Source organism: Eptatretus burgeri, chromosome 2 (genome assembly GCF_056783735.1).
Source record: "Eptatretus burgeri isolate ZD-2024b chromosome 2, Ebu_testis_v1, whole genome shotgun sequence".
Classification (NCBI taxonomy): Eukaryota; Metazoa; Chordata; class Myxini; order Myxiniformes; family Myxinidae; genus Eptatretus; species Eptatretus burgeri.
Window position 1 is genome coordinate 133514015 of NC_140962.1, and position 13520 is coordinate 133527534.

Sequence of the window (13520 nt, forward strand, 5' to 3'; positions counted from 1 at the left end):
TTAGACGGAAAACACTTCAATAGGTGCAAGCGCCTCCATCCGATCCTCGCCCTCGCGTTCAAAACGCAACACTTCAATGCATTCCTGGCCACATACGAGTCCAAAGATGAGATCAGGGACATGTTGCAAGAATTTGAATTCACCCCAGGAGCAAATATATCCCAGGAAATTGAATTGTCCGATCTGTTCAAAGATTGTGCGGAGTCGTATGGCCGCTTCACTGAACAGACGCGACTGGGAGCGCATGGTGCCACCGCACAGTTCTGGCTGATGTATGTCGCATACATACAGGCTTACCATGACCTCGAACGTGCAATCAGGAGTAACGACATCGATCTGTTCACATACACACTCATGGAAGTCATAGCATTATTCTTCGTGACAAATCATGTCAATTACTCCCTCAATTACTCCCGTCAAAGGGCGGAGGAGCTCCTTGTGAGCCAACGGCCATCCATATCTAGTGCCCAACTATGTCTGCGGATGTCCTCCTGCAGTTGGGTTACTTCTTATTAGGAGGTTGGTGGCAGGATTTGCACTCCGGCCACCGTAAAACCCTTCATTCCGCAAAACGTAAATACGCAAAAACGCAAAAAAATCTGAAAACCCACTCCGTGGGAGTACCTCTTGTGCAGCTTCCCTTCGCAGGGCAGCTCACCGGATGACAGGATTGGGGCAAAGCCTTCGGGACCCCCAATCTTTGATAGGAGGGAAACCACGGGGTAACATCCCTGGGTCAGATTGCGGGAGAGTGTGTCGGAGTGGTGCTGAGGTGTCGTCCACCAGACGCCGGTCTCCTTGGGTTAACCTGAGGTGGTCCCTTCGGGTGGGTGCCTGGAATGTCCTATCCCTAAGAGAGGATGATCACCTGTCTCTGTTATCATCTGAGCTCAAGCGTTTGGACATCGGGATTGCAGCTCTCTCTGAGGTTCGGAGACCGGATTGCGGCGAGATAATGGTGGGTGGTTACACCTACTATTGGTCTGGTCGCTCTGATGGTTACCATACCCAAGGAGTTGCTGTAGCTGTGTCCAATAAGCTGACCCCAATGATAATTGAGGTAACACCGGTCAACGAGCGTATTATGAGATTAAGGATTCACCACTCCTTAGGTGTCATTTCCCTGGTCTCTGTTTATGCTCCGACTGAGGCGAGTGATCTCACCGTGAAGGACACATTCTACGCCACACTCGAGTCTGTGGTTGATCAGTGCCCCAGACGAGATACACTTCTAGTCTTGGGGGATTTCAATGCATCGACTGGAACTGATAGGGATGGTTATGAGGTGTGTGTTGGTCCCCATGGGTCAGGAACTATGAACCAGAATAGCACTAAGTTCCTTGACTTTGCAAGAAGTCATGGACTTAGGGTGGCTGGTTCATGGTTTCAGCGCCCACAAGCTCATCGCTGGACTTGGTATTCCAACGCTGGCGGTGTGGCAAAGGAGATTGACCATGTCCTCATTGACGGTCGTTGGAGGATGATCCAGAACTGCAGGGTCTACCGGAGTGCTCAGTTCCTCAATACTGACCACAGGCTTGTTGTAGCAACTCTAAAGCTGCACCTTAAATCCTGGAGAATGGTACCATCCCAGCCTAGGCTGGATGTTGCCAAGCTCAGGGATGAGAGAGTAGCTGAGGAGTTTGCAAACAGGCTGAGTGGACACTTGGGGGGTCTGGGTGCTTTGGGGGGTCCTGAAGAGTTGTGGAGCACCTTCAAGACCACCGTCCTTGATGTTGCCGGTGGATGCCTTGGAGTTCACCGCAGGGCAAAGAAGAATTTTGTCTCTCAAGGGACACTGGATACCATTGACCAGAGTCGCAGGGCCAGGCTGAATGGCAGAGCTGAGCTGTTCAGGGAGCTGAGGCGTAAAACTGTACGTGCACTGAGGGTGGACAAGGAGGCCTATGTGCGAGGAATCTGTGAGGGGGTAGAGCATCACCTGTGGACAGGTGATTCTCGTCCCGCTTACAGGGGAATTCGCGCATTACGTTCATCCAAGCCCATCCCTCGGAGCACTGCAGTTCGAGGAGAGAGTGGTAGGCTCTTGACAGAGGAGTCTGAAGTGAAGGCCCGCTGGGCCGGTTACTTTGAGCGGTTGTACCAGGCTGATCCCACAGCTGTCGAGTTGGACGTCAAGGGTGTTGCAATCCCTGTTGCTGACCCTCAAATCAACTGTGGTCCACCTTCGCTTGTGGAAACACGGGCTGCGGTGAACCAGTTGAAACGGGGCAAAGCTCCAGGGATCTGTGGCATCCATGCTGAACTTCTCAAGGCTGGTGGAAATGCTGCACTCTTGTCGTTGCATGCAGTTTTGTGCTCTGCCTGGAACACAGGCATCATCCCAACTGACTGGAAGAGGGGCCTTGTTGTCCCTCTCTGGAAAGGGAAGGGTGATCGCCAAGACTGCAACAACTACCGAGGGGTGACGCTGCTCTCAGTGCCGGGCAAGGTCTTTGCTCAGATAATTCTTGATAGGGTTCGCCACCATCTGCTTTGAGCACCAGCTTCCAGAGCAGTCAGGCTTTACACAAAAGAGGTCAATGATTGACCGTATCCTTGCCCTTCGTGTCCTCACCGAACGCAGACGAGAGTTTCGGCAGGGGCTGCTTGCAGCCTATGTTGATCTCTGTAAAGCGTTCGATTCAGTGAATCGGGATGTCCTCTGGAGGATTCTTGGTCTTCGTGGAGTGCCACCGAAACTGATCGAACTGATGTCTGAACTCTACTCTGGTACTGAGAGTGCTGTGAAGTGTGGTGGTACCATCTCTGACTTATTTTCAGTTGATTCTGGAGTTCGTCAGGGATGTGTACTTGCCCCCACACTTTTCAGCACTTGTATGGACTGGATTTTTGGGAGGATGTCGGAGAGATCAAGTTGCGGTGCATCGTTTGGGAATGTCAAGACCTCGGACCTTGATTTTGCAGATGATGCAGTCATCTTTGCGGAGACCTTAGATATCCTTTTGGGGGCCCTCGACGTGCTGAATGAGGAGTCGGAGCCGTTGGGATTACGGATTTCTTGGGTCAAAACTAAGATCCAGGCTTTCGATGACATCTTGGATGCTGCTGTCCTGTCTGTGTCTGTTTGTGGTGAGGATGTTGAGGTCGTGGATAGATTCACTTACCTTGGCAGTGATATTCATGTCTCCGCAGGTTGTGAGCCGGAGGTCAATAGACGTCTGGGTCGGGCCTGGGGAGTCATGGATTCACTGGATCATGGGGTGTGGCGCTGCCGGTACCTGTGCGGGAGGACGAAAGTCCGAGTCTTCAGGTCCTTGGTACTTCCAGTCTTGCTCTATGGGTGCGAGACTTGGACTTTGACCAAGGATCTGAGACGGAGACTTAATTCCTTTGGTACCAGGTCTCTTCGGAGAATCCTTGGCTATCGCTGGTCGGATTTTGTGTCCAACGAGCGGTTGCTGAGAGAGACTCGGATGAGATTTGTTACCTGCATAGTCCGTGAGCGTCAGCTGCGGCTGTATGGACATGTGGCTCGTTTTCCTGACGCTGATCCTGCTCACCAGATTCTCTCAGCGAGGGAGTCTCATGAGTGGAGGAGGACAGTGGGCCGACCACGTGCCTCATGGTTGCAGCAGGTTGACCATCATCTCAAGGAGATGGGGATGGGCCTGGCATCTGCCTGGGGGATGGCCAGACGGAGGCCCCTGGAGTACCGGCGGAAAGTGGACGCTGCGACGTGCTGTTCTGGCACATGCTCCCATACCTGACCTGACCTGACTCCCGTTGGCTCTCCAAATTCCAACTGGACTTGCTCAACATTGATGAGACGCATCCCAGGCTTCGTGACATCCTGAAGGCAGGCGCCTTCACTGTGAGAAGGACTGACCATCCATTCAGTCGATGTCTGGTGGACCTAACCTTCGAACATACTGTTAATGCCAACGCTGCATCGCGGATGATGGGGTTATCATCCGCCACCAACAACTTCAGTGCCAGGTTGCGGTGGATGATAACGAAGTCGGCCCAGGCTGCATGTATCGCCACAGTTCGGGAAATGATTGGAATTGCAGTTCATGAAGACGCAACAGCCGAGTTGAAACCTGCATGCATGAAACGAGATTGTGGTGACCTACGTAACGCCATGCAACAGATCACAGATACGTACAATCCGTTTGAACCGTCCACCGCCAGTACCTCCCCAACACTGGACAACATTTACACTGGGAAAGCTGCTGACGCCGCCGTGCGAGAGTGCTTACTCAGTGTTCCTCGCGGAGGCCAACAACTACACAGGGAGTTTGTCGAGGTATGACGTACTAAAACATGACTAACATGACATGACGTAATTTGGGCCACACCTGAGGTTTGGTTAGATGACCTTGTAGATTGCTGGGGTTCGGAGTTCGGAGGAAACGAAGGAGGAATGAGGAGAAAACGAATTTGTTGAGTTTAAATTGTTGCTCAGTTAATAGAAATATGATCTGAGATGCTATGTTTTGTTCATGTCTCGTCTGCTGTAGAATCCCCGCCCTCGGCAATTCACCGACAGATTGACCGCAAAGACCCCTGGAGCAAAAAACCCTTAGGTAACTGACAAGCAACAATTTCAAACACTAGAACGTCAATGCTTCTAACTCCCACACGAACTCTTTGACCCGTACTTAAGCACGGAACGCACCATAAGAATCGTTCTTAGGTACTTGATTGTGTTCAGTGGCACTGTGCTCTACACTTTGGCACTTGTTTTAACCTTGCACTGTAAATTATGGTTAAAAGTGCTAATTGATGCTAATTAATGGTGTTCTTAATTGGATATGCACCATAGATTTTGTTCTTAAGTAGCTGATTTATAATCAGTACATGATTATCTGTCGATCCATGCTTGAATTGCGCTTGCACTCAAAATTATGATTAAAGTCTCTCATACGTCATGTGGTGACCCCACGGTGACCTTTGACCCGTTCTTAAGCATGGAACGCACCATAACAATCGTTCTTAAGCACTTGATTGTGTTTAGCGTCACTGTGCTCTACACTTTGGCACTTGTTTTAACCTTGCACTGAAAATTATGATTAAAAGTGCTAATTGATGCTAATTAATGGTGTTCTTAATTGGATATGCACCATGGATTTTGTTCTTAAGTAGCTGATTTATAATCAGTACATACTTATCTGTCGATCCATGCTTGAATTGCGTTTGCACTCGAAATTTATGATTAAAAGTGATTTTTCTGCTCATCCAGGTGGTGCTGACAACCAAACGCACCATACGCGACACTTAAGAATCGCCTTCCCAGACTCCCACGGGTCCCATGGACACATCGTGCACCCCAAATCTTTTGCACCAAAAATTATGATTAAACCTCAGTGGGCTCCCGGACGAGAACACTCCAGAGACAGACTTAACAAGGTGCCACCAGGTTTTAGAGGAGGGAGACAATTTTGAAAGGTCAATCTTGGAGCTGGTCAGATGTTGTTTTCTGGCTCTCCTGAGAGTGTACACACACTTGTTGTGGAGTTTTTGGAATGATCTGAGATTGCCTTCCCTCGGGTTTGCCTTCCAAGAGAATCCAAATTGTTTCAAGAGACAGGATTCAGTCCACCATGGATGGGTGGATGGGTATGATAACTGAAAATGGGATGGGATAAATCTGTGCATAAGGCAGAGCAGGTTTCTGTGGAAGAATTTCCAGGCTCAATTAATATCAAGGGTGGAAGATTATATGAGACCAATCCCGAAGTGCAATGGCTGCTTGCAGTCCCTACAAATTTGCCTGAGTGAACAACCAGACTCGCCAGCACTGAGGCTGTTCCCTGATGTTGTAGAGATGTTGACCTTCACAAGCACATGATCAAATTAACCAACTGGAGCAGTGGAAGAACACGAGACATTTGGGGGGGGGGGGGGAGAGTTTATCATAACGAAATCCAAAAGGAAGGATTTGCGGAAGTTCTTTGCTAACGTTGCTTGGCTGATGAGAGAAGTATCAGCACCCAGCCACTTGGCATGGTGACAATTTAAATCACCACATAAAAGGAAGAAAGGGTTTGGATGAGAGATTAAAAGTTGGTCCATGTAATCTGAGTGAGATGTAGATGGAGTCATCACTGTTTGGAGGACAGTGCAATACACAGACAAACATGAGGAGGGAGCGGAGGGAAAGGAGTCAGAGGTACTCCTGGGATTTGGGTGGTGTAAGAGCAGTACACGGAGAGTGAGAGATGGACTTCTTGATGTACAGTGAGACTCTGCCAACAAGACGTGGCTTGCCACAGGGAGACGTATCATCAAACCAGAGGAGACATTTCCAGGGAGAGACACTAAGTAGCTGACTCCTTAGTGGCTGGAGAACAGTAATGTCCTGTGGGAGAAAGGATTCTGTTAAACAGATGATGTCAGTGGCTTTTACTTTGAGATCTGCCATGTTGAAGCACAGACCTAGGATGTTTGAGGTCCATGCAGTTAAGGACAGGGGAGGAAGAGCTGCTGGTAGGGTGCAGGAATGTGGAAAGGAGCAAGGTGAGGGTGCAGGGGAGGGAATCTGGGAGGGTGCAGGGCTGGGGCAAAGCTTGGGGGGAGGGGGTGGGGCTAGGGCAAAGCTTGGGGGAGGGGGTGGGGCTGGGGTAAATTGAGAGGGTGAGGGTCTGATGCGAAGCTTGGGGTGGGGGAGTTGTGGGGCAGGGGTGAAGCTGGGAGGGTGTGGGTGGGGGAGGGGCATCCAGGAGGGTGTGGGGTGGGGGGAACAACCTGACGAGCCAAGCCTTCCACTAGTAGGACAGAGTTTATCAGATACAGGAATTTCAAACATAACAAGGTATGGTTTGGAAAAGAAAATTAACAGAATTGGACGAAAATGAGCAGCAACACAGAAATGAAAATAAAACGGTAAAACACAAAGTGTCTGGTCTGGGAAACAGCTTTGGTTAGCTGGAGGGAGGAACTCATGAACCAGCAAAACATGTGGAGCAACTCCGAACCAAGAGTCATTTCCTTCGAAAAACAAATGATTGTAAAGAATGCAAAGAGCACAATGCGATTAACGTGGGAGTCAGCATCCACCAATAATTGCACTCCTTCCAGAGGCACTGTTATACAAGAAAAACTGTCACAAAACAACTTCTGACCGTCCTTCATAGCAGCATAAGATGTGTCATGTTTGATGGATAAAAGGGTGAATCGGACATCTGTCGCATGCCGCGAGCATCTTTCACATGATCAGGCTGGGACGGCAGGCATATGGTAAGCACAATGATGACAGATGGAACAGGAACATTTCCTGACAGCATTGCTGCAGCAGGCAAGGCACAGAAAGAAAGAATGAGTTGGTGCAGAGATCAAATTAGGGGTTTCAGCTGCAGACTCCACCTGCCTAGTTCTGCGCTGGATCGATTCCAGATGTCTTGACATCGAGCAGTATTTATATTTAGAAAGTAACCGTTCGGGGCACATTACACTTGGTTATTCGAAGGAACAGATTGCAGATGTTATTTTATGATGTAAATATGGTTGTAGTGCCATGCTACAATGAATAGTACATTCATGTACAATCTATGGTGATATATATATATATATATATATATATATATATATATATATATATATATATATATATATATATATATATATATATATATATATATATATATATATATATATATATATATATATATATGCATGGAAACATGTGGAGTGTGAAGAGCACTCCACTGATCCCTTTTGGACAACGGTCCTCACCAAAGCATCATCTCCAACACAGAGGCTTTGGCCCAGTGTCTTTGTCAGAGACAAAAATTATATGGTAGTCATTATCAGTTCAACATCAGAGCCATCGCTCCAGATTTTGGGCTTGTTTGTCTTCATCAGGACAGCATACCTATAAATGTCTAACCAATGATAACCACATTTGTCGTTTAAACATCAGACACACCTGACTTATGGTGAGGACTATGTCCAATGGAGATCAGGGGAGTGCTCGTCACACTCCATATGTTTTGGTTTACCCACTGATCGCATCATGAACTGCTGGATGCCATTCAGGGTTGGCAGGCTTGACGCTGTCATGATGAGGTCATCATCTCGATTTTGGTCCAAGGCAGAATTTCATAATTGCATTAACACTTTCCCCGACTGCTAAATAACATCAATGGTGCTTCCTGGTTGTTTTTTGTGAATGTAACACAATATGTGCATGTGGCAGATGGCACTTGTTGGAGCCAAATACAATCTGGCCTCACCAGTAAGAGTCAGTGTGGCATCAAGGGCCAGTATTTCAGCCAAAATTGCTGCAATAGTCACCAGGTGGATGGAACAGTGATATGTTGTCATGATGACCCCTAAGAAGGGCAAAACCAGGTCAGTAACCTTGCTTTTCATCTGCCTGGTGACAGCTTTTGACTTTGCCTCACATGAATTGCTGGATGCTCTTCAGGGTTCGCAGGCATGACGCCGTCGTGATGAGGTCATCATCATGATGTTGGTCCAAGTCAGGAGAATCTCATAATTGCATTAATATATCTAACATAATTATATATCTTTTTTAAATAAATATATATTGTTAGATATATATTTATATAAAATATAATTATATATTGATTATTATTACTATTATTATTTACTTATATATATATATATATTTATATGGACATATATATATATATATATATATATATATATATATATATATATATATATATATATTTATATGGACACATAATATCCGAGGAATGGGACACACATTTATGAATCACCCTGCCTGTGAAACACTAGGATGACAGTTTATAGTTGGGTCAGGATTCAAACCCAGGCTAGACAGCTCAGAGGCAAGTGCGCATACCACTAGACCATCCCGCCAGCCCCAACCTTTAACCCTTTAAACCCTGAGCTCCTTGGACTTTCACCTCCCCCACCCTGGGCTCTGGAGAAAAATACAGCCGCTCAGGTAGATATATGGAGGTTTCAGTAGCGGCTGGTAAAACGGCTACTCGGGTTCAAAGGGTTGTTAATACATTAATGTATAATGTTTTTCATGAAGACAATCGTTTACCAGAAAGACCGAAGCCTGAATTGTCCAATGAAACTACCATCATGGATGCACTACGGTAGCTGGAGTATCTGTCCAACCAATGGCATTGCAGAAAATATCCTCAGACTTGAAGTGGGATCTGAGATTGCTATGGTGGACAAAGCTTTACCACGTTGATGTTACCAGGAAGAACTTTGTCAGTTGAATGTCCCAGAAATGTCACTGTGTCATTGGTAGAAGAAGGTTGCATCGTGAATTCCTTTTACGAATCCCAGAAATTCCGCACCACCCCGCTCCATTGATTGACATTCCATTCCAAGTTCATAAGCAGAGAAGCCATGATTTATCACTTCTGACAACAAGATAAAGTGAAGCCTCGTTTTCGGTTGTTCAAGTACAATAACGCAATGCAAGACCAGAGGATATTTTGAGCTCCCTTCCCCCCTTAGAAATCCAAAGCATGGATATTGAAGAATTATTGATCACGTGATTCAACGTTTCCATGGCTACCAGTTGAAAATGACCAAAAGAGACCATGTTCATTATTGCGCAAACATCATAGTTAGGAACTGCCTCTTCGAACACCTTCGTTTAACGTAGTTCACATAGTAAATAATGCTGAGCTTTCGCTCACATGCCCCTTCATTAAATTATTCATTGCTACACAATATACTTCTTCCTCATGTACGTTCAACCCGTTTGCTGATCGTCGAAAGAGATGCAAGAAGTCCTTGTGAATTGAAATATCACCTAGTTATGATATAATTGCACGCAGAATGGATTCGTGCTGTGTTATGTGCTTTGTAATTAGCTTACCACAGGTAAGGTACTGCAGAGGGGATATAACTGTGTCTGGTTTGTTCAAACAGCATGTTTATTCATGTGCTACAATCCACTTTCAAAAGAGTTTTTTTGTTTTGTTTTTGAATCTCTCGTTGTTTCACTTCAACTTTGGGATAATTATACTTGCTCAAACGGTTTGCAACATTCATTTTTGTGACCGTTATCGATGGGGTCTGAGAATTGTTATCGATCTCGGTTTGGGAAAGCTGACAGTTATAAACTCTTCCGGCCTGTAACACTTTCAAACTTTGAGCTTTGTCATACATTTTTCCTCGGTTCCCTTGTGTGAATCCGCTGGGAAGGAATGGTGATCGAGGTCAGATGGTGTCTTGTCAGAGTTTATTGCATTGCGAGTGTCTGCATCCAAGCTGCAAAGTAAGCAGAAGAGTGGAAGCTATATAGGAAGACATTTGCTTCGGCGAGCTTTACTGAAGTTTCAAACACTCAAACAAATAAAAAATGTTGCTTTTTTTTTCTGTCAACGTTTGCTTTCTCATTCTGGATATGATACAACTTCCAACCTTGAGTCCTGTGTCAGGTATTGGGAGTTAAGCGGTGAACTGTAATATATGGAACAGTCTGAAAATTATAAAAGTTGCAAGTTTGGAAATAAACTGATATTGCTCAATTTCTCTCCCTCCGCACCCTCCCAAATCCTTTTCTCCACCCGATCTGCATGCCCATATCCTGATCTTCTGTCATACAATAAGGCGAGAGAGCCTCAATGCCAAGCTGGAGACTACGCGGCTGAACTGTGACCCTGTCGCCATGACAACGGCCATCATTAGCATCCCAACGCCTACGCCAACACCTGAAAGCGAGATGTATCCTCGTATTCCAGGAGGTGCCGGCTTACCATGCCTCACCAGCCCCAGCATCATCAAGATCTCAGCCTTGTGAGCGGGAGTTGGCATTCTGCCCAATCAAAAGGCAGCCATATTGCCAGTGCTTCATAGATGAGGCTAGTGGCTGACAAAGAAGCAAAGAAGAAGGGTTGCTCCCTTGTGCTTAAGAATGAGCTGCCTAGTTGGATATGAAGGTATTTTAGGGGCTTTACAGGTCTCGCCATCTGTGGCACCTCAGAATAGCAGGGAGTGGCGGAAGGCATTGTGGGCCACGTTGCTGACCCTTTCCCATTTTCTCCTCGGCACTTTCTTGGACCTTGACCAAAAATGTGTAGTGGGCTTCCGGGCTACTGCAACAAAACTAATGTTTGACCTGGCCTAACCTGAAGTGAAGAATTTACAGGCCATTACATGTGTGATTTGTCATCCCTTAAGGCAAATACAAGCCTGACCAAAACGCACATCAGTACATATTATACATATTGTTATACATAGCGAGCGTGATAACATATCTAGTGAACATATGCATGGGCCTTTGTTTATGTTCATGTCACTCTTTTACAGGAGGAGTGAGGTGACTATAACGATGCATTATGGTGGCTGGACCAGGCGTGCACATGCAAAGTGACTTAGAGACCGTAAGACGACTCTCTCCCTGGCACCTTTGCTGTGCCTTTAGCATTTCTTTTTCCTATGCTGCAGGAAATGAAGTTCTTCGCTCTGTTCGGTTTCACATGTGATCTAGTCGACCCAGCACTGGAATTCTTGGGTAGAGCACGTTATGCAAATGTCTTGGCAAACCGAAAAATTCCAGTCTGCGCTAATTTTGTGATACAGCCTGGAAAAAGTTGGTTGGTTGACGTTACTGTTTGTACGAAGGCTCGTGCACCCTCGTTGCACCAGGTCGCTTGTGTGTTGGCTAAAGAGTCACGGTACTGCAACGAGACCACATGCAGTGTCTTGTGAATCATGGTAGCGCAACATAACTATGTGCGATGTCCCATGGCCGGGTTATGGTACTGCTGGTGTAACCATAGGCATTGTTTTGCGAGTCACGGTACCTCGGTGTGACCATGGTCAATCTGAAGGGTATTTGTGTGGCGAGTGAGGACTAACAGTTTCCACTTTCACTGCAACACCCACAAGCACTCCATGGTAATGATAAGATTTTAGGACTGCAATTTCCCTGTATAATACAAGAAACAGCACTATTTAAACAGTGCACGTTTTACAGCCTGCGAGCTGGAGATTGCAACGGTTGTCTTGTTCAGCCTAAGTGCGGCCTATGGTCTGCTGCATTTCCCTTGTATTGAGGGTTATGAAGTGTTGTATTATTTATCTTAATGTCTCCTCCGTGATCTTCAAAGCACTGTTTGTGTTGTTCAAATGAAGAAGGTTCACTCTGACTTAAACTCCAAGACACATCATATGAAAAGTCTTTTATGCACGTTTAGGATATTTCAAACCCTTTCAGTGAAACTTTATAGTCGCAATGCAAGCCCAAATTTTTGTCGCTGATCAATTTCAAATCATGTGACTTTTTGTCATAAACCCTATGGGAATTTACTAAATTAAGTTATAACTTGCATTAGGTGTCATCCTTATGAAAGACCACAATCAAGGAAGGCTTCATGGAGTTGCTGAAGCGGTGTCCCGAGGCAGCTTTGTAAGATGGAAGTGTCACTTCAGGTTGACCCCCTCTAAAAGGGTTTTACAGGGTAAAGGGTTCAATCTCACGTGCTTATCCTCCATCTTCAACTGATCACTAAATCCTAGCCTCAGACGTTGAACTGCAGACAACCTTGTGTGCAACTCGGCACACGTTCTCAGGAAGAGACACACAGAACATGCCACACTGATACCTACCAAATCCACTCTGTTCTATCTTTCTCTCTTTTCCTCATTTTTTCCTGAATCTTCTAATTATACAAGGAACTTTGGTGCAAGAGGAGGCCCATCATGCCTGCACTGCACCAACCCCAGAAACCATCACCCATCCACACACAAGATACCTACAAGTCCTGCCAATATCCCTGTACCCGTCTATGTCTGATGTTTCCAGACTCCTTTATAATTCCAATTTCTTTCTATATATATATATATATATATATATATATATATATATATATATATATATATATATATATATATATATATATATATATATATATATATATATATATATATATATATATATATATATATATATATATATATTCATATATATATATATATATATATATATATATTCATATATATATTCTATCTTACACATGGATGCCACCTGGGGATGCCTTTCTGTATCTAAAAGGTACCTGCATTGCGATGCAAAATTTTAACCATACATGACTATTATGCTAGTACACAACCGCTTCCTGTTTGGCTGTATGAGAATGAAGAATTACATAAGATGTCTTTGAACAAAATTTGCTCTGTTGAGTTACATAGTGGACTTACCTATTTCCACTTGCAATTTAAATAGGGTAGAACAATCCATTGTACCTGGTATATAGTCCGACTTGAAACTTGGATAAATTTATAGCCACATCAGCATTCTGTTTTAAACTTTCGTTCCTGCATTATTGCCGTAACACTCATTTTACTCTACTTTGCACGTACAGCCTAGAAAAGTTGATTGTTCGACTTTTTTGTTCGTATGAAGGGTCGTGCACCCTTGTTGCTCCAGGTCGCTTATTTGTGCATTGGCTAAGGGGTCATGGTCCTGAAACGTGCCCATGCGCAGAGTCTCGTGAATCATGATAGCACAACATAACCATGTGCAGTGTCTCATGGCCAGGTCATACGGTACTGCTGGTGTCACAGTGGAAACCGTACGCACCACTCAC

General features: G+C 45.4%; 1 protein-coding gene across 1 annotated transcript in view; it reads left to right on the forward strand.

The window, feature by feature from the left end:
* Positions 1 to 12745, forward strand: part of LOC147033189 (A-type voltage-gated potassium channel KCND2-like) — an 813677-nt gene extending 800932 nt beyond the window's left edge. Inside the window, exon 6 of the mRNA XM_085871312.1 lies at positions 10540 to 12745. Coding sequence (XP_085727438.1) covers positions 10540 to 10729 — 190 coding nt within the window. The 3' untranslated portion in view covers positions 10730 to 12745. The remainder of the gene's footprint in view (positions 1 to 10539) is intronic.
* The last annotated feature ends 775 nt before the right edge of the window (positions 12746 to 13520 follow it).